Source organism: Eumetopias jubatus, unplaced genomic scaffold (genome assembly GCF_037043125.1).
Source record: "Eumetopias jubatus isolate StellerSeaLion01/CBP00866 unplaced genomic scaffold, mEumJub1_p1.0 scaffold_12, whole genome shotgun sequence".
Classification (NCBI taxonomy): Eukaryota; Metazoa; Chordata; class Mammalia; order Carnivora; family Otariidae; genus Eumetopias; species Eumetopias jubatus.
In genome coordinates, this window is record NW_028274818.1 from 50,515,343 (window position 1) to 50,538,226 (window position 22,884).

The following is a 22,884-nucleotide window of genomic DNA, read 5'->3' on the forward strand; positions in this document are numbered from 1 at the left end:
CCTTTAATTTTTGTCTCCCCAGTAGTGAGACTTCAGCAGACTCTAGGCTGCTCTCTGCTCTGCCTCTCTTCCTTTCACTGAGAATTTGGCAATTTCCCTGAATGGAAGAAAAACAACTGAGTTATATATAGAGCTCACTTCAATGCATTTTTCTTCTCACTGGGATTGGGCTCTCAAATCCTTGTTGTCTTAGCTACTGTCTGATGTCTTCAAATAGTTTTTTTTTTCCTGGTATTTTATCCATTTTTATAGTTAAACGAATCTTATCAATGGCCCAGTTCCAATAAAGTTAGAAAACATTCAGTGGTCTGCTCTCAGCCCAGTGATTCTTATCAGGAGGCCAAGACTGTCTTCATAATGGCCAGGCAGATAGATCATTTCTAAAGGTTTTCAAACAGATTCAGTTCCCAATGATAGACCTGTGACTCATGAAAACCATTTCTGGGTAAACCTTGCTGTCTGGACCCCCTGACATATACACCAAAAATGTTGCCATTGGCAAATCAGGTATACACTAATTTAGGGAAACTTTTCTACAGTGTTATATGCTCCTCTGCTACCATTGTTTTTGATGAGGATAAGTCAAGACACTCAAACTCACTATTAAATAGATTATTGGAATATGACCTTCTAGCCTACCACAAAGGTTGGAATGACATATTTGCTTTCATCTAGAAAGCACCCGTAACTTCACAAATTTCTGATTTCTCATGCACTCTGAGCTGAGAATACAAAATTTAGTGATAAAAGGACTGCAGAGCCCTAAAACTGCATCAGATACTGTAGAGCCAATGTAACCAAGCATGCTAGCAAAGCATTCAGTTTGGATCACCACATGTTTAAATTTTTATCTTCACCTCCTTTGCTTGATATATGTAGCCTTTCTAAATGTTGACCTCATTCATTCCAGAGATTTTCATATTCTGGTTTCCTCCTGAACAGCAATAATATTTTTTCATCTATTGCTAACCTACTGCTCATCTTCCTTCTTCCCCAATCCATGATACTAGCTGTCCTTTGGAAACTTTCTCATATTTTCTTAATTGTCAGTTCAACATGTTCTGGACTCCACTTCACAATGACCCCATTAAACATGGGCTTGATATATATAGCATTATGTGATCTTCCTTCAATTTATTTCTCTCTGCTTCATATTTGATTACTAAGAAGATTCACTTTGCATAACCTTTTTAAAATCATTTATAAAGTTATTTCCAGTCTCTATAATCATTTTCTTTCCAACATGAAGGTTCCTCCCAATTATGGTAATTCAGTTTTAAAATAAATTTTGGTAGAATCCTACTCAAGACTCTTTGAAAATACATACAAATTATATTGAATAATTACTCTTTAGCCACATTAACTTACTTAATGACTTATTGACTGACCAGGAAGATTTCCTTTACAATAGCAATAACACATTATAAAAGGAATTATCTTTCTTAAGAATGTAGAGGTTCCACTCAGTATTAAGGTGTCACCCTTTTCCTGGGTAAGCAGGCAAGCCCCACCTGCTTAAACTTCCCAAGAATCCCTCAAGAGCCCAATCCTGGATCCATGGATCCTGAGGAGCCATGCATGAAGACCACAGGTCTTCTGCCACATTGATTACCATAAACCAGGTTTCACAGTCTAGCCGTCTTCTTTGCTAATTTCCCCCTTGAGGCTCTCCAAGACAAAAATGGATCTTATTACACATCAGCAACTCAACAACTTATTTACATCTAGATCATATATTTGTCTAGAACATCCTGAGTATTTGCCACTGTTTGCTCTAATACCTCCTTCTTGTCTGTATTGAAACATTTTGACAGATTCTCCCAAAAGCCATTCTCAGCCCAAGGCAGCTAATTCATTGACTAAATTTAATTTTCTCTTTCTTTTTTCCTCAAACTCATTTCACATAATCATTTGGGGCCTCCTCAATTTTTCTACCATATTTGGTCTTCACTTCACTTACCCAGGTGACTGATGGCTTCTTTGTCCCAAGGCCAGGTGGCAGCACCAGCAAGGTCTTCCCGCACTGAGCTAGCAAAGTAGACATTGAGGAAGTGAGTACTGTTGAGCTGCAGTGCCTCCTTCAGCTCCTTCACACTCATGTATGCCCTGGAGAGCACACAAGAGCACAAATGTCACACCAAAGGATCAGTACATAGAAAGCAGAACCATACCTAAACAGACTGACACTCCCAGCCATCATTGGCCTTTGGAGGGGCAGAGAGACAGAGACCAGGCTGTCATGAAGATAACAAAAAAGGCACTAGTACACATTTGGGATATTTATTCCAAGATAAATAATATTTTACCTTTTTAGCACTAGATTATTTATACAAATACTCAGTGTTTGACATCATACTCAATTCCCACTCTACATCTAGATTATTTCTTCAAGATAAATCCAATGATACTCCTAATTATTTGCCCTGAGTATTAACCCCAGGTCATGGCGAAGAAGGCCTTCCAACTCTCAATTCCTGGTTCCTTCTATCACACTGCATGAACATTATTATGATCAGAGGACCAACTGAATCTATTTCAGTATATGCTTGCTTTGGGCATTATTAAAAAAAAAAAAACAGTGGCCAGGAAACCTAAGTAAAAAGAGGAAAAAAATAGATGAGTTATAGGTAGAAGAGGATATCATAAAGTTACTGCAAAGAATGTTAATTGTATATATATATTTCTTTCTAGTCCCTTAATCCATAGAAACTACTATAACTCCAACTACCTTATGCTACTTACCAAGTATCTTTACTGGTAGCCTTCAACGTACTAGGCAATATTATGTTTACACTTATGCACAGAATTAAAGGTCTATTAAAGACATATGCCATATGGCCCATAAAAAAGGGAAACAAGGATTTTATCTCTTTATAAGCTCATATATAGTCAAAGACCTTCATCTTCCTGGCATCAGTGAAACTTTAAACTTACTATAAGCAAACAGGCTCACTCAACATTCTCACTGAAGAGCTATTTTAAGAACAAACAGCTAAAGCAGAGCTCAGTGGCCCTTTGGATTCACAGGATGCTTCTCATAGTGACCATAGTCTGCCACTCAAAAGGGAAAATATTCCTATCACAACTTCAACTGGGCAGACAGTTTCCTCAACATTAGTTGGAAATTTCCTTTATAGATCATGCTTCATTGTTGCTGTTCTGATAGACAAGCTGAAATCCAGAAGCTCATGTTAGGACAGCATGACCCTTCTTCTCTTGGTTGCTCTGCCTCCCAATCACACTGTTGATGCAATCTATTTAATCCACATGTAGGATATACTGGCAAGGAGTACCCAAGAAATAGAGATCCCAAGGAAGATTGTTTTTGTATTCTTTGGAACAGAACCAAAAAGGGGAATACAAGTTAAGAAACAAAAAAGATTCTGCTTTAGAACCAAAGATACTTGGGAGAAAAGAGATTTAAAAATACTTTTTCATATTGACTAATAATATCTTGGAAAAATAGTTTTAAGCCCCAAGAAATCATCCAAATTCCATGAGGTGATGTCAGATGTGATCAGAGGGATATTCCTTCTGCTGCTTTCCTGGAGACACAATGTTTTTTGGACTGTTGCCTGGTTTTCCCTGGATATTAGTCACATTCTCTTTCTCTTTCTCCTTTATTAAAAATAATTGCAATTTGTATTGACAAATTGATGGTTTGGAGCTGTGATGACATCAAGTAATTCTTCAACATGGAGATGTAGGCCAGAAGAATGAAGCAGAGAGAGGGTGAATGGGAAAAGAGAGAAGGAAAGGAAAGGAAAGGAAAGGAAAGGAAAGGAAAGGAAAGGAAAGGAAAGGAAAGGAAAGGAAAGGAAAGGAAAGGAAAGGAAAGGAAAGGATGGGAAATGAAAGGAATGGAAAGGACAAATAAGGGCAGAGAGAATCAGAGACTGAGCCTACACACAGCTCAGGATACCAAGGAAGACAAGTCACACCCTTTCTCTGTTCCTATTCCAGAGTTCCCACTAAAATTGGGAGTTGGTAACTTGACAGTTTTCTCTCTTTTCTCCTCCCTCACTTTCCCCAAATCCCCCAGGTCCTGGCATGGTTTACTTGGGCTATCTCTGTGTTACTGGCTTCTCCATCTGTCATTTACCAGTCTTGGCTGCCATCCTTCTGTCCTCCCTCAACCCAGCTGTTCCACTAATTTCCCTTGAGCACCTTCCAAGAGGCCTCCTCCTCCACCACCAACCTCATTAGCTGGTTCTACTTATCTTCCTTTTTCTTCTTTCCCCAACCCTCTCTCCAGCCATAAATTACCCTTCCAGATGAGAGTATTTATGTCATGCTGGTGGCAAACTGGGTGTGGTTACTGTGACTCCTGCACTCCACAAAGATATATGTGGACAGAAATCAGCAAGTATAAGGAGGAGAACACGTTTTTAAAAAGCTACAGACAGTTGGAAACAGTCATTAATTGAAATGATAGAAGAAAATCTTATTTTGTTGGGAACAAAGACTTTTTTCTAGATTATTCCTTAATCCAAAAATAAAACTTAGATATCAGTGTGTCGGTTTTATATGTTGAATGCCCTACCTACTATAAGGTGTACACCTTTTCACAAGTTGATCGGAGCTAATAAAGATAAACATCTTACTAATGTGATCAGAGCCTGGCTTAGACATTGGGTATGGAAAATGAATATTACTCTTAAATTCAGAGCTTTAGAAATGATTTGTGAAGAGACAGACTTGACATCTAAAATAACTTAATATTCAAGGAAAGGTCAAATAATATACATAAATGTCATAAAAAGCATAAGTGCCTTGAACTGACCAGAACTATGTATAAAAAGGAAGATGAACTGCATTAATCTGCTTAATTTCTGCCAGGATCTCCCTTTGCTCATACTGTCCATATTCTAGACTGAGGTACTCACCATAGACTTCTCCCTGGGACTCAGACCAACCAAAGTGAAGTTGTGTTTTGATTTTTATAAAAGTTGTCTCAGAAACAAGCTCTGCTTGAGACTGACATATTAAGTTGTTCTGCCCACTGCTCAAGTCTGTTATTTCTGACATGGCCCCTGGAAGAATGCACACCTGCCTCACCATTTTATGACTGTGACCTACTGGGATTAACCACTACCTGGTATCCAGCACTTGTGTTTCTTTGTCCCCCAGACTTAGTGCATTCATTTTGATCCATGCCATGCTCCCTGACTGCTGACCGCACTCCAGTGTCTAAGTGTACATGCAAGGCCCAACTTTTGCTTAGTTTCTGACTAAGTAAAAGTGAAAAAATATTTTAAAATGCCTATTTGTGCTCTAGCTTAATAGTCAGCTGAGTAAGTAACTCCTTTATAGACTGATAGAAATAACTGCAAGAATGAAGCCAGAAAGAAGAAAACGATCATGAACTGTCTGAAGGATGTTGAACGAGTATCAAAAATTGGCATGTTGAAAAACAAGACATAAAGGATGCTTGTGTGCCCTGAGATCTCAGAGCAAGTCCTCTCCAGAGGAAGACCTGACTGCACTCTACAGGGTGTAAGGCAGCCTCCATGACAACAAAACCAGATGCCCCCTAGGATCCCCAGGCAATTAGCCTCATGGAAACAACTGTGCCAACATTGGGATACTTTGGTTTGGCCAAACCAAAACCTTTCTGTTGTTACTGTATACTATGGTTCTCTATCCAACATATGCAGAAGGGTTCCATCTGCCACCCCATCTACTATCTACTCTGCCAAACTGCTTCCTCCTCCTGGTGAATATCACCTTTGGCCTGCTCTCCCAACCCTTTCACTGTACTCAAACCATGGGCTTATCAATCTGCAGAGTACCAACTAGTGCTCTCCCTGTGCCCAGTGCAACTCTAAAAACTTAGTTTTTCTCCTCTTAAATTCCTCCTGCTTTTAGGTGTCTGGCACTCTACTACATCACCATACACTTTACTCTTCTTTTTATTTTCCCACCTCCTGGTTAGTCCCTACACATCAAGGGTTCAGTGCCTTGCCCACAGCCTTCTCCTTCCCTACCTCCTACCATCCATCACTTAGTAAATTTCTTTTTTTATTTCTTCTTTTTTATTTTATTTTTTATTATGTTATGTTAATCACCATACATTACATCATTAGTTTTTTTTAATTTTTTATTGTTATGTTAATCACCATATATTATATCATTAGTTTTTGATGTAGTGTTCCATGATTCATTGCTTGTGCATAACACCCAGTGCTCCATGCAGAATGTGCCCTCTTTAATACTCATCACCAGGCTAACCCATCCCCCTACCCCCCTCCCCTCTAGAACCCTCAGTTTGTTTCTCAGAGTCCATCGCCTCTCATGGTTCATCTCTCCCTCCGATTTTTCCTCCTTCATTCTTCTATGTGAAACATCACTGAAAACAGTCTTCTTTTTGAATTTCTTACCTCCAATTGCCCCTACACCTCATATTCATGGTCACCCTTACTCAGAGTGGTTCTTATTCCCAATCTTCTGTAGATCTTTAATTCTACTTGTTTATACTCTCACTTGTTTATGGTCACCCCCTCTCCAGGAATGATTTGAGATCACCATTCTTCTCTTGCTCCTCCTCTCCCACCAACCTCAATCTCTTATTCCCCTGACTTAGTAAATGATCATGCCTCCTTCTTCAGTGATGAAATTGAAGCCATTCATCATGGACTCTAACACACACACACACACACACACACACACACACACACACACACACATTCACTTCCTTACCTATTTTTATGCCCTTATCTCTGGTCCCACAGGATGAGGTTTCTGAGCAAATCATAGCTAACACCCTCTTTTTCCTTCTCCCTTTCTAATTCAAACTTCTTGAAAGAATAACTTTCTGATCTCCTATTCATTTCTTTTTCCATGTACCCCCTAATCCCATTGTAACCTAGCTTTCATTGGCATCACTTTATCAAAACTGCTTTTGTTAAAATGTCAGTGACCTCCAAACTGTCCCTCCTCACAAAATGAAAAAAATTCAGTCAACTTCTTACGATAATTCTTTGTTGCATTTTCATATTTAGTTATTTCCTGCTTCTTAAAGTTCTCTACTTCCTCTACTTTTTTTTTGCAATGTTATTTTCTGATTGTATTCTTGCTTTTGAGACCACTCTCAAAAGGATTCCTCTTTCCCCTTCTAATCATTAAAAGTTATTCCCCAGGATTCTGTGGTCTAGTTTCTGGTACATTCTTTTGTCATGCTCCTTGTTCACTATTGGGAGCTCTTCTACTCCTAAACGTTGAAGCACAATCAGTCCTTGGATAATATATATATATATGTATATATATATATACACACATACACACACACACACATCACACACATATGAGATAGATATATTTTTTATATATATGTATATGTATATAACTATAGATTAGATTCTTGTTTCTCTTTTATAGCAGGACATCTCCACCTAGATCATACACAGACATCTTGAGTTCAAAATGTCAGTGTGATGGGTGGTTCTACATGAGCACAAAAGAAATTTCAGTGAATCTGAAATAGTGATCTAACCAATGAATCTGTAGACATCTTTTCTATGGATAGATATGCAGGAAGAATTGAGCTTTGGCTAAACACAGAAGAAATATGTATCTGTGTCCATAGAAAGATAGAAGGCAAAGACAAGGGAAGGACCACAATGGCATTTTATCTCCTACTTAATTTTACAGACTGGATTTTGAACTGCTCGCAAAACAAAACAAAAAACACTCTTTTCATAAAATTAGTGCAACCCGGGATACACAAGCAATGCTTTAAGGCCTAATGACAAAACGAAGCACCAGTTGAGGATAGGGGACACTCTCTCCATTTCTGGAAAGAATTAAGGGATGTCAGCACCATTCTAGCACTGAGAGTTTTACACCCTTGGGTTGCATTAGAAGCCAGCTCTCTCAGGAAGCCAGCCTTTCCCTAGAGAAACAGTGAGGGCAAAAGCATCAGTTGGAAAGGCTGAATGTCAGTAGAGAAGGTAAACCCCAATCACCAGTGTTCAATGGCAAACAGCAGGAGAACCACAGAAACTGGTAGCCATGAATTTTAAGGCACACCCTGCTGGAGACTCCCAAAAATACTAGAGAAAGGGAACATTGTATGAGGGTAAGATTTGGGTTATATATTGGACTAATGTGATTTCATTGTTAATGGTAATATGACTTCATTTGTGCCCACAGGGCTGTGTGGACTGGGTTTATCTCTGACACTAAACTCACAGTCTTTTTCCCCACAGCTACTTCTCCAGTGTCCCTCTCTGAATTGGTGCTACTCCTATTACCCTTTCCATGACACAAGTAGAAAACCCAAGATTCCTCCCTTCTTCCTCCCTCCCCTCTCCTGCACTCTTCTCAATATAATCAACCACCTCCTAACTAGCCCCAGGGAAGACACCATGATGATTATTGTTTCTCTTCTGAATGCCATAAAAGAGGGCAGATATCATCATAACTAGGACATCATCAACTGGGAGTATATTTTTTCTTCAAATTCAAATAGGAAAAACCTGACAAAACTTACTACACCAAAAACATTAACTCAGTTTTGCTAATTCATATGGGAATATGTAATACTACTAGAATAAAAATGGAATTATTCTTTAGAAATGTTTAAGTGTTGGGTTCCTAGATGGCTCAGTCAGTTAAGTGTCCAACTCTTGATTTTGGCTCAGGTCCTGATAGGGTCATGGGATCGAGCCCTGTGTCAGGCTCTGTGCTCAGCAGGGAGTCTGTTTGAGATTCTCTCCCTCTCCCTCTGTGCCTCCCCCTGCTCTCTCTCTCTATCTTTTTCTCTCTCTCTCTCTCAAATAAATAAATCTTTAGAAATGTTTAAGTGTATAAGACCTGGAGGCTGCAATAAAAGAAGTAACTAGAGATTGGAAGGGTCTGAAGTCCAGTGTCATAATAGCTTTGGTTATAGGCAGAATTGTGTTCCCAAAGATGTCCATGCCCTAATCCCTGGATATGTTAACTTACATGGCAAAAGGGACTTTGCAAAGGTGATCAAAAACACTGATGTTACGATGAGAAGATTTTTCTGGGTTACCTGAGTGGGTCCAATCTAATTACACAAGTCCTTAGAAGCAGAGAGCCCTTCCTGCCTGTGATCAGAGAAAGAGATGTGGCAATGGAAGCAGAGTCAGACAAATGCTACTTTGTTGGTTTTGAAGACGAAGGAAGGCATCTGCAAGCTGAAGAATGTAGGTGGCCTGTAGAAGCTAGAGAAGGCAAAGAAATGGCTTCTCTCCTAGAGCATTCAGCAAGCTATGCAGCCCTAACAACACCTTAATGTTAGCCTGGTGAGACCTATGTCAAACCTCTGACCCGCAGGACTGTAAGATAATATCTTTGTGTTTTAGCCAGTAAGCTTGTTGTTGTTTTTAGCCAGAAAATACATGCAACTTCTTTTACTTAAATATAATATCTTTGGAAAAGAAGAGCATATGGAGATTGAACATATGGCTTCAGAAGATGGTAACAAAAGAAAAGATTTGTTTTAAGAGACCCTGTCCTTTGATTCCTGAATTATGGGCTCAAGAGGAGGAAAGAGTATATCCCACCATTCCAGTTCTTGGCAGTAGCTTGCCTACATTAACAAGGGAGCCATACCCTGATATACCCTGAAATTGATTTGGAAGACGAGCATGAAAATACCCAGATAACTTGTTAGGTCCAGATAAGGTAGAAGAAGAGCATGGTAGAGGAGGTACTCAGTAGAATTAAGAGAAAATGATCAAACCAATGGTCAGAGGTAACCAATGTGTCACTATCCTGAGGAGCACAGGCTCCCACACCAGGATGACTTGGTCTTAAATCCGACCTCTTCCACTCACTGGCCACGTGGCATTGGCAAGGCACCTAGCATCACTACATCTCAGTGTCATCTGTAGAATGAGAATAATGACATATCTGTATATAATTATTAGGAGGAAAAAATGAAATAATACTTGTAAAACCATACATAAGCGTTCAATAAACCTTATATTAGTGATAACAGTACCTATGGCCTCGGATGACTACATAGCTGGCAACACAGTTCAACATCGTGATACAGAAAAGCAAGTATCATCTCAAAGACTTGATGGGAAACTAATCATGGGTTATATCTCAGGAGGGGCAGACCTTGCTTACAAGAAAAAAATTAAATGAAATGGAGGCAACACCACAGTGTAAGAAAGAAGCAAACACAACTTAAATCTAAAACCTGAAGGAAACCCACCATGAAAAGCTTGGAGTGAAAATAAAAAACAATGAAGCTTTTCTAGGCACAAACTGTAGCTGGCCTTGTCAGGCAAGGGATAGTTTTGATTCCTCCCAAAACAGTTTCCAAAATTGACACAAAATAAAAATACAGTGATGATCCAGAACTTCAGAGGAGAAATATCTCTGCCAAAAGGCTGATTCTGCTAATAACAATTGCAGCCCTTCTGATAAATACTTTCCCTAACTTCCTGATAATATCTCTCAAAAAGTTCAGGAAACAACAAAGAGATCTAATACTTTGATTTTAATTCTTTCTAATAGAAAAGAACTATCTGGTGACATGGGGTGGATGAGCTCCTTCAATGGAAGAAACTACATTTTACTTTTTTGCAACAGCTGAGGCTGGTAACAACAAGGACTTGAGCTTTAGGGAAAAAGAGTTCCAAAAGGAAGGAATGATTCCTTACTCTAGGATTCTCAAGGGGGAAATGGCCCTTTGGAAGTAGAAGTATATAAATTTGAAAATGCACTGAATTCTAGATTGCCCCAATAAAGGTGAAAGGAGCCATGAAACATCAAAAAGAACCAGGTTTGATAAAGGAACTATCTGCTAAGCTAAAATTTTAAAGCAACACATGTAGATTTTGGGAAGAGGAACAGCATAAACTGCAAAAAAAAAAAAAGAGGCTCAAAAAAGATAAAGCTGAGGACAGCCATAAATATGAAAAAACTGCAAAGAATGACAAATTTTTAAATTTCCATTTTTCAGAGTAATAAGAAAAATAGACAGTATGATGACACAGAAGGGAAAAAAAGCTGAACTCTTCAACGTCTGCCTTGTCGCCAAGATAAATGATTGTGAAAGTGCAAATCTATTCAATAATTCATTAACCTGGCAATCATGTATTTGCCCTAATAATAATAGTGATCAAAATTAATTGAGTCCCAACTTCATGACAGACACTTCATATATATTTTCTCATAGAAACCTCACAACAATCCTGTAAGGTTAGTGTATTTATTTCACTTTGCATATAAGAAATTCAAGTTTACAAAATTAAAGTCACTTGCCCCAAACCACACAGCTTGTAAGTTTTGGAGGTAAGTTTTAAACTCAAGTTCCTCTAACTCCAAAGCACACATCCTTTCTTCTATTCTTAAACTGGTTTCCCCAGCATCTGTGAGTCACTGTGTTGGGCCTCGGCAATAAAAAGATACATAATATATGATTCTTGTTTTCAAGAAACTCAGTCTTGCATAATTGTAATGCAAGGTGACAGGCACTATAATAGCAGTGCACGCAAAATTACACTTATCATGATGAGCACTGAGTAAGGTACAGAATTGTTGGATCACTATATTGTACACCTGGAACTGACATAACACTGTATGTTAGCTATACTGGGATTACAATATTTTTTTTTTTTTTTACAAATTACATGCAAGAACAGAGGATGAAGTGAAAAATCAGCTAGGAGAACCAGATGTTCATAAGGTACTGCAAACTTTGTGGCAGATGTCGTGAATTGGTTTGTGCAGGTTATTCTCTCCTCCTTCTAGTGTGTTCCTGTTCTGGAGGACAGAAAAGTTGAATTCCCCCATTTTTCCAATTCTCTTATACCTAGGGATCTGGATGTGATTTAGAGTCTGCCAATCAGTTGTGCTCTAGTTGGAAGAGGGCAGTGAGATGAAGACCTTACTGCTTTTTCCTTCTCTGCCTGCAAGCATGGCTGGGTGAGAGTGCCCTTGGAGGAGCAGGTTGTGCGGCAAACACTTGCTTCTTGTGCTCATCTAGCGGGCACAGCATGACTGCAATGGTGGTTACCTTCCTGTCTGTGGCAAGGCGGGGTGGGGGCCAGCTGCACTGGCAGCCCTGTTCTTCAGTGCCATTCTGAGAGATACTCCTGGATGCCCAACCTAAATCCTACTACTCAAGCCCTTATAAAAACTTTATAAGCAGGCGCCTGGGTGGCTCAGTTTGTTAAGCGACTGCCTTTGGCTCAGGTCATGATCCTGGAGTCCCGGGATCGAGTCCCGCATCGGGCTTCCTGCTCGGCAGGGAGTCTGCTTCTCCCTCTGACCCTCCCCCCTCTCATGCTCTCTCTCTCTCTCTCATTCTCTCTCAAATAAATAAAATCTTTAAGAAAAAAAGAAAGAAATAATTTAAAAAACTTTATAAGCAACAAAATTCCCGTATTTAATCCTTTTTATTTAAAATGGCAACAATGTTTTGTGGGTTTTTTTCCAATAAATACTGACTGATTCAGAGATGATATTCCAGCTGTGTTTTCCACATTTGATTTTGGTTCTCAAGGTAGAAAAGTCAGGAAAGATATAGTCAAGCCAAAGATATATATAACCAAAAGAAACTAGAAGTCCTAATTGATGGAAGAAATAGTGCAAGAATTGTTTTTGGATGAATTAGTCTCTGGAATCATAAGACTTGTACCCTAAAATCCCCCAAAAGACATGTTTGGGTAGTTACATAACAAGGAATCTTTGTGGGTAATGGAGAGGTGCAAGACGGCCAAAGACTGAAAGGTATTTCAAGTTCCTTTGGAGGTGGGAGAGATTTGGAAACCACAGATCAGTGAGCTCAGTGTCAACTTCCAGATATATTTCCAATGTGTTATTAAATAGGCAAATTTTTACCACTTAGGTAAGGAAAAGGTGAGTATGGAAACTACCATGGGCTTACTTGGGTAAAAAAAAAATCATGCACAGGTAATCACACTTCTTTTGCATTTGCTTTGGGGGTTTTACTGCATTTGCTAGAGTAGATGATTCCTTAGACAAATGTACCTTGATTTAATAGGATATGTGATATATTGCTCACGAGACCTTTATAAGGAGGGTGGAAAAATGTGTACAGTTATACATTCATAACAGCCCTCACCAAATTTAGGGACTGACTGAAAGGAGGTTTTTAATAGCTTGGCCAAGGTGTCTGTTTTGCCCCTATTTCATTGGATTATATAATCAATGTCTTACAAGAATTCATACAATATAAGTTTATCAAGTTTACAAATGACATTAACTGAAGAGAGATCATATGCTGGGTGGCAGGATAAAGATTCAAATAGGTCTCACAAAGCAATAATTATAGGGGTAAACTCAAGAGGTAAAATTCAAAAGTTTCAAATGTAAATCCAAAGTTAAACACAAAGAATGCAATGGCTAAAATATAGTACTAAGGACTCTGGATTTGGCACCAATTAATAGGAAAAAAAATGCCTATAGATTTCACTTGCCAACAATGTTCCATCATTCCCTGAGGGAAAATGTATAGACCCCTAAGAGTCAGTGCTAGGCACAAAGACAGTGCACTGCCATGAACAGACTTGTGCTTGGTTAGTCTATCCTTCTCCAAGGACATTGGAACCTGAGACATGTCCAGAAGAGGGAGACTAAAAAGGAGGGAGATCTGACAACAATGCCATGTGAAGAACGGCAGAAGAAATGGGGCATATGTAATCTAAATGGCAGGGATGGGTGGGCAGCCAGAAAACTGGTTAAAGATTTACAATCCAATGACATATAAGGATCTTGCTCTGTATAGCTCCAGAGGAAAGGATTAGGGCCAAAGAGTAAAATTATGAGGAGGTATCTTTTGCCTCAATATACTTTAAAAACTTAACAAATTTTATATATTTTTAAGATTTTATTTATTCATTTAAGAGAGAGAGAGAGAGCACAAGCAGGGAGAAGGGGCAGAGGGAGAGGAAGAAGCAGTCTCCCCGCCGAGCAGGAAGCCCAACACGGGGCTCCATCCCAGGACCCTGAGATCATGACCTGAGCTGAAGGCAGTCGCTTAACTGACTGAGCCACCCAAGCACCCCAAAAACTTAATAAATTTTAATTGTTAAAAAAAGAATTCCTTATTACTAGGAACATCCAAGCAAAAGCTAAAGGATCACTTTGCAGAGATGTTGAAGAGGTAAGTCTTATGTTAAACAGAATATAAAATCGAACTACCTCTTACAACGCCGAATTGTCACAATGTTGAAGATCTAATGCATTCTCATTGTTTCAATGATTATCTTTTTTAATTTATTTTTCCCCCTCAGTGAATTTTTATTTTATTTTATTATGTTATGTTAATCATCACACATTATATCATTAGTTTTTGATGTAGTGTTCCATGATTCATTGTTTGCGTATAACACCACTGCTCCATGCAGTTGGTGCCCTCTTTAATACCCATCACCAGGCTAACCCATCCCCCCAACCCCCTCCCCTCTAGAACCCTGTTTGTTTCTCAGAGTCCATAGTCTCTCATGGTTCGTCTCCCCCTCCGATTCCACCCCCTCATTTTTCCCTTCCTACTATCTTCTTTTATTTCTTTAACATATAATGTATTATGTGTTTCAGAGGTACAGGTCTGTGATTATCTTTTTTTAAATTTTTTTATTAACATATAATGTATCATTTGTTTCAGGGGTACAGGTCTGTGATTCATCAGTCTTACACAATTCACAGCGCTCACCATAGTACCTACCCTCCCCAATGTCCATCATCCAGCCCCCCATCCCTCCCCCACCCCTCCACTCCAGCAACCCTCAGTTTGTTTCCTGAGATTAAGAGTCTCTTATGGTTTGTCTCCCTCTCTGGTTTCATCTTGTCTCCTTTTTTCCTCCCTTCCCCTATGATCCTCTGTCTTGTTTCTCAAATTCCATGTATCAGTGAGTTCGTATGATACTTGCCTTCCTCTTATTGACTCATTTCGCTTAGCATAACACCCTCTAGTTCCAACCACGTCATTGCAAATGGCAAGATTTCATTTTTTGATGGCTGCATAATATTCCATTGTATATATATATATATATATATATCACATCTTCTTTATCCATTCATCTGTTGATGGACATCTAGGCTCTTTCCATAGTTTGGCTATTGTGTACACTGCTGCCGTAAACATTGGGGTGCATGTGCCCCTTCGGATTACTACATTTGTATCTTTAGGGTAAATACCCAGTAGTGCAATTGCTGGGTCATAGGGTAGCTCTATTTTCAACTTTTTGAGGAACCTCTATACTGTTTTTCAGAGCGGCTGCACCAGCTTACATTCCCAACAGTGTAGGAGGGTTCCCTTTTCTCTGCATCCTCGCCAACATCTGTCGTTTCCTGACTTGTTAATTTTAGCCATGTTTCAATGATTATCTTAATACAATTGATTTCTACACCTATATCTCCCTCTTTTCGATTTTCTCACACTTTTTAAAAAAGATTTTATTTATTTTTACTTGAGAGAGTGAGTGAGAGAAAGAGCACGAGCTGGGGCGGGGGGGGGGGGCAGAAGGAGAGAGAGGCATACTCCCCTGTTGAGCAAGGAGCCTGATGCAGGGGTTGATCCCAGAACTGCAGGATCATGACCTGCATGGAAGGCAGACGCTTTACTGACTGAGCCACCCAGGTACCCTGATTTTCTCACACTTTTGACTATTTATACCAGGATAGCCCCTGTTGTAGGCTGAATTGTGTGTCCCCAAAAGACATCGGTATGTGAATGTGACTTTATTGGGAAATATAGTCTTTGCAGATGATCGAATTAAGATGAGATCATTAGGGTGGGCCCTAATCCAATATGATTATGTCCTTATAAAAAGCAGAAATCTGGACCTAGAGGGAAGAACATGTGAAGAGAAAGGGAAAACACGGCTTATAAACCAAGGAATGCCTAGGGCTACCAGAAGCTGGGAGAGAGGCATGGAACAGATTCTCTCTCACAGTCCTCTGAAGGAACCCACTCTGCTAACACCTTGATCTCAGACCTCCAGCCTCCAGAACTGTTGTGAGATAATACATTTCTGCTGTTGAAGCCACAGAGTGTGGGATACTCTGTAAGGGCAGCCCAAGGAAACTGCAAACCTACAGGTTATCTACCTCACTGATTTAATCCTCTCACCTGCCCCAGATGACCCAGTCCTAATTTAATTTTCTCTTCTATTCATGCTATCATAATTCCACTAGTTGCCACATTCCCTTGCCACTGTCACTGTGTCCTTTTTACTTTATTTGCCATGTACCAAAATGTCATCTTATTTTTCTCCTCTAATATCCAACTCCAGTCCTCTCTCCACAACATCAAAGCCTACTCTCTGCTTACTCTTGGTTCCCTGTGGCCTACACAACAGTCCTTTAAAATCCTTTAAATTGCCACTCAAAGCCCTGTAATCTGACCCCAGCCTACCCCCTACCCTCCAGGCTTCCACTAGCACCACTTCCTCATTGATTGAGCTACGTTCATTGACCCATCCATACGACACATGCTTCGATTTGTCTTTTTTGCCTCCCTGCTTTGCTTATGTGGTTCTCCCCTTACTTGTACAATTATCAAAATTGTAGCTGACATCCAAGTCCCCTTTTCTATCTCACTTCTGTAAAGCCCACACTGGTTACCCCAGCCCGAAATGAGCCCCTAACTCTGAATCTCTACCTCATTCAGTCTAGTTTATAACACACAACAGCCATTATAATATGCAAGCCTGCTTTGGCAGTATTTGTCAACAGTAGAAATCCTACCTCTCGATATTTAACTTAAGAAGGTATTTGTATGAGTTTCAAATATGCATGAACAAGAAGAGTGTAATAGCAACATAAAAAAGTAGAAGTACAGGATAATATAACATTGTGGTATATTATGCTAATAGAAGAGTATAATAGCAAACAAGAGTATAATAACAAAAGAGAGATCATGTAAATTTCCATTAACATGGATCTGAGAAGATTAATTAAAGGTATATAATATTCATATCATGAATGCATCAAAAAGGATCTAGATGTGTATAGATCTATATAGAAAAGTGTCCTCACGTATTGAATGGAGCACTGGGTGTTATACGCAAACAATGAATCATGGAACACTACATCAAAATCTAATGATGTAATGTATGGTGATTAACATAACATAATAAAATCAAATTAAAAAAAGAAAAGAAAAGAAAAGTGCCCTCAACCTAGTATTGATTGAAGAAGCAAGCTGTGCAACAAGAAGTGTAATATAATTATATTTCCTTAAAACCACATACATGTCAATCTAAATATCTAGAAGGGGATGAAATAGGTAGTGAGATTTAAACTAATTTTCTCTTCTTTGTGTTCTTCTGTATTGAGATACAGCATTCTTTTTTAATGAGTAATGTTCTTTTAAATAAAATTTTAAAGTAAGTTCATACTTCCTCGGCACATGCGGTAAAACTTACATGAGATTTCCAAAAGTTATTGCTTGGGTGCAGTTTAGTCTAGGGGTGGGGGAGAAACTGGTGGTACTTTGAACAATGTATTATTAGTTCAACAATAAAACATTTAAAAACATGGATAATTTCATATATTTATATTGTTATAGTTCTGTTAAGAAAAAATTGGCATTTATAAAATAGAGCCTTCTTTGTTTCAATATTATAGAGCATTCTTTATTTCATTATCTAGACAAAGTTCCCAGAAGTCAAGTACCATGTCTTTCTCAGTGTGAGAGCAACTTAGTATATCATCTTGTATATTATCAAGTGTTCATTTAATAGTAGTTGAATATGTCAATGGTAGAGATGGATTGTAATTAGATGAACCAAAGAACACTCTTTTCCTCCCCCCTCACAATTTGCCAACATTGATCTGCTGCAGACCCTTCCACAAGGGTCTAGTTACCTCTGAAAAAGCCAAACTTCAAAGAGTAACATATAAGACTTACTGCCTCCAATAGAGAGCAAGAGACAAAAACATGCCCACAGACAAAAATATGTTCTCTTTGACAACTCTTTGCTGGTGACTAAAGACAGAGCAGGTTCTTGGCAAAAACAGTGTGTTAACAATAAACTCTGGGTCTGGGTAGGAATGGGCAATGTAATTCCATAGGCATTACACAGGATTTAAAAATAGGAAGCTGTTCCCGGGAGGAGTGGTCCTTGTGGGTAACTGGAGCAGACACGATACATTTCAACTAATGGTAAAAATTCATGAAGTCAGCCAGTATTTTAGTCATTCTTTTGTGTTCCTTTTCTCTTTTCCTAAAGCTCCTTCTTCCATCACTTTAGAACACTTTAAAAGGTTTCCTTCGAACCCGATTTTCAAGCAAATCATTCTTTCTGTAATATGTCATACACATTCATGTACGCATACACACCAACACCACGGAAGTCAGTTCTTTCTGAGAATACATATGCACCAAACTGAACCCTTAACTTTCTATTCTGTTGAATAGGACGGAAGGTGAATGAATCCTATAATAACAGGATTATGATGACTGAAAATCCTTCACACTTTGACTGTGGAATGCAGGATGGCACACTTGTTAGTTCAGACAGTATCTACTGAACACCTGCTAAATCTCAGGCTCAGTGCTGAACAACCAGGGTACAAGGCTGGATAAGCCCAGATAACACTCCTAACCCATGGAGTTTGTGGCCCAATAGCAGAGATGACAAGGAAATGGGCCATTGCACTGTGACTCAGCAGGGACCCTTGCAGAGAAAGTAAAAGGTGTAGTGAGAGTCTATGGACAGGAGCAGCTGACCAAGACCGGAGGTGCTAGGTAGGTCTTCTCAGAATTGGCATAATAGCAAGACCTGGCAGACAAGAAGGAGATATCCTGGGCAGGAGGTGGCATAGGAGGAAGAGGCAGCAGCTGATACAAGGCCACATGCCCTGGGGAAGGGAGAGGAAGTAGTTCCCAAGAGTTAGAGAGAAGTAGAAACACTGATGCTGAATGGAGTAACAGCAACCAGGTCCCGGGAGGTGTTGTAACCCATGGTAAGAAGTTTAGAGTTCTTTAAAGCAAGGACGGAACATGATTAAACTTGTCTTTTGGAAAGATTGGTCTTGAGAAAGTGTGCAGAATGGATTCAAGGAAGGCAAAACTAGAGGCAGAGAAGCCTTTTGGAAGGCTGTGGAGGGATCTGAGAGATATTCAGGGATAGACCCAACAGAAATTGGTGATTAATTGGATGAGGTAGGGTGATGAACAGGAAGATTCCAATATGATTTCTGGGTTTTAAAACTGAGTAACTGGGTAGTGCAATTCACTGAAGAGCATTAGGAAGTAGGAGGAGGAACAAGTCTGGGTGGAGTTTGCAGTCATCTGTGATAATCAAATTAGAGATGCTTATTGGACAGGTGTATATGGTGCCTTAGATCTGAGCAGTATATGAATTCTAAAAGCATTAACACATAGATGATAAGAAAAGTCTGGAATGAATGAGGTAGTGCTTTACTGACTTCCTAATAGAGATACTCAATACAACATGTGCTTAGGGAACCAGGACAGAGAGAGAGAGAGGGTTTATTTTCAAAACCATATCCAGAATTGTGCAATCTGAAAGTCTAGATAGAGACAATATTAATTTTGCTTTGTTTAAAAATATAAATATTTACTTTTGAATTACATATAACAGGATATTGAAGGCATGATCTTTTCTGAAGGTCTCAAAAGTCTCAATCTGGGCCAGAAAAAGGTGTACAGAGTGAGACGAGAAGTCATAATACCAGAACCTTAGGAACAGTAACTTTAAGGAATAGGCAGCGGACAAGAAATTGGCAAGGAGGTCTGAGAGGCAGGATGAAGTGGTAGGAAGAAATCCAGGAGAGCCACTATCTCCAAAGCCAAAGGAGAAGATCAGCCCAAATGTTCCTGGCGATTGAAGTAAGAGAAGAACAGAAAAGTTTCCATCAGAAATATAAACAACAATAACAACAGAAAAAACGTTGGTAACTTGGACAAAAGCAATTTCAGAAAATTAGTAGAAGCAGAAACCAGACTGCAGTGGGTCGGGGACTGAGTGGGTTGTAAGGAAGAAAAGATAATGGGCAAGAATCTCCGCAGTGAAGGAAGAGCGTGAGGATGTAGAGGAGGGTAGGAAGTTTCTATGATAGGAAATTGAGCATTATTAAATTAGTTTAATAGGAAGATGCCAGTAAGGGAGAGAAAATGAAGAAAGAAATAGTTAAGAGAATTAAATGCAGAACCCAACAGGAGACGGGTGGATACTGGTGGCACCCCGCCCCAGCAGGTACCCTGGACCCTCTAGCTGCTGTGAGTATTGGCTGTTAACAGCCTAGATAGACAATTCCCCAGCCAAATAGGAGCTGCTTCACAGGAGATTATGCTTGCCTCCTCCCAGGTGCAGCTCACAGACAATGACTGACTGACAGACAGAAGAGTGCAAAAATCCAGCTCTTTGCCCCAATATGGGTCCAAATCCATGGCATGGTTCATGTTCCAGAGCTCCCTGTATGATTGGGCTGAGGTAAGACTCTAGCCGAGGCCATAGGCTTGCTTAGCCCCTTGCCCTGCCTTATCCTATTTCCCTCACCCTTTCTTCTAAAAGAAATCCTCTGTAAATCACAAATACTGAAATTCCTGTCAGAGGCACCACTTCTTGGGAATCTCCTCAAAGACAAAGAGGAACATATGCCCATGTGATAGAAAAGGAGGTAAAAACCCAAACTGTTTTGAGGATTGATGGCACTACATTGAGAGACCACTTCTCTAGTTTATGCTGCTTTCCTAATAAAGGAGAAGGTGAAGTGATGAGTCCAGAAATTTGACAAGACTTAGAAGGTATGAAATACTCACTGTGGAAGAACAGAGAACAGGAGACCACTTACTAGGGAGATATAGGGGGATTAGTTAGATAGGATCTGTGAAAAAAATACTCCCATGGTCACCTTCTTCCAAATCTAGTTAGTTGTAATTCCTACTTAGGAGTAACTAAGGAGAAGGAAAAAGAGGAACATTTCTGTTGCTACTAATGACTTCAAAGTTGGTGATTCTTCCCTAGATGTGGAATTTATAAATGTTATATAAGAATAAATTCTGTTAATTATAAATTGGGCTTAAAGATGTTCTGCTTTCATCCTCAACATTCTTTGTAAAACTGTCATTTGCAAGGTCACCAATAACCTCCCAGCGGCTCTATCCAGTGGACACCATTCTGTCCTTACTTTCTTGACCTCTGAGGCAGGTGACATCATTTACCACTTTCTTCTTGAGACTTCCTCTTCACTTGCCTTTGGTAAGTCAACACTCATCTAGTTTGCCTCCAACTCTATGAATCCTCCTTCTCATACATTCATGAGTCCTTCCTTTGCTCCCTCTCTCCTAGGCACTGTTTCTCCTGGGCCTATCCTTTGCTTTTTTACTTCTTACTCTCTATATCCCCTTAGGGTGAACACATTCACTTATGCAGCTTTTTCTGCAGCGATAACTCCAAAATATATCTCTAGCTTAGATTTGTCTCCTCAGCTCCAGGTAAATATATCAAATTGTCTAATGAATATCATCCCCTAAGTGTCCCTCAGAGACCTCACACTGAACAAAGTCTAAAATTCAACTCGTCCTCCCTTTTAGTTTCCACTTCTTGCATTTCCCTATCATGGAGACAAGTCTCACCATTACTCCATATCCAGCACAGAACCCTAGAAGGGAGTTATCCTAAACTCTTCTCCAATTTCACATCCAATCAATCACCAAGTCCAGTAAGTTCTAATCTCTCCCACCCACTGTCCATGTCATTGTTTGAAGCCAACATATTTTCTCTTGTGGTTTTATGAGCAAAATCTTTACTGGCTAGCTAATCTCCACTCTTCCCCTATCTTCTTCCATTTTCCTTATGGAAATCTGAGCAAGCCATTCCCCTGCTTAAAACACTCCAATGGTGTCCAGTGTGTCTGAGATAAAATCCAAATGCCTTAATATATTTTCAAAGCCTTTCATGATCTGGACCCTTGCTTCCTGTCTGGCTTCATCTCTGGCCATTATTTCTCTTATATTGTTTTTCCAAATTCCCAAAGTACTCAAAGCTCTGCCCCTGTGTTATGTTCTCTCTTGGTTTCATGAAATTGCACAAATATTTCTTCTGCCCAGAATGCTCTTTTTCTGTGTATTTTTTTGCTAATAACTACCCATTATCAAAAATTGGTATAGATATCACCTCTTCCAGGAAGGTTTCCCTAGTATCCATCCCAACTGCTGAGTCCAGAGCTGGTTCCTGGCCTAGGTATTACCTGAGCACACTCTGTGTCCCTCCAGCATAGCACTAATGGCATTGTGCTGGTGACTGGTAGAAAGCTGAAACTTCACCAAAGATCCTTCCGATTCCAGAGCTCTTTCTCTAGCTATGGTCCAGCACTGCTTCTAATGATGACTGAAATAGTTTTCAATATTGAGTCCCTGAAAGGAATTAAAATAAATTCCACTATGGGATATACACATTGTAATGCAGAAAACAGCTACTTCTGTATCAGAGCTGACTTCTTTTGATGAAACAATTAAGTGCAAAGGGCAACTAGATAATAAAATAAGCATTTAAAAAATATCCTGTCATTCACAGACTCCGGGACAAGTGTTATTGGTTGTAAGGAGGAGGTACAGAATAGGAAGTTCCAAAAGCAGCAAAGCGTTCTGGGCCCCTCTGATGGTACTCACAACTTCCCCAGAAGTTGCATGAATCTACAGCCAAGAGTCATCATGTGTCAAGAGACAGAAGGCTCCCAATTCTACCTTCTCACTCGGTAAGTTCTCATAAGCCCATAGACTCCGGTCGGCTATCAGTATACATTTCTCCTGATGAAGAGGCCCCTGATGGGAGAATTTTTCTTTGTTTTTGTTTGTTTGTTCTTGCATTATCATGTGTAAACTTTGATTTCAGAAAGTTGCCAGACCATTACAACCACTGCAGTTGTCCTATATACACAGAGGCAGTCTCCTTTCATCTCCCT

At 39.5% G+C, this 22,884-nt stretch overlaps 1 protein-coding gene across 1 annotated transcript in view; it reads right to left on the minus strand.

The window, feature by feature from the left end:
* PAPPA2 (pappalysin 2) overlaps positions 1–22,884 on the minus strand; it is a 260,705-nt gene that overhangs the window by 163,220 nt on the left and 74,601 nt on the right. The window contains exon 3 of the mRNA XM_088016851.1: positions 1,961–2,106. Coding sequence (XP_087872977.1) covers positions 1,961–2,106 — 146 coding nt within the window. The remainder of the gene's footprint in view (positions 1–1,960; positions 2,107–22,884) is intronic.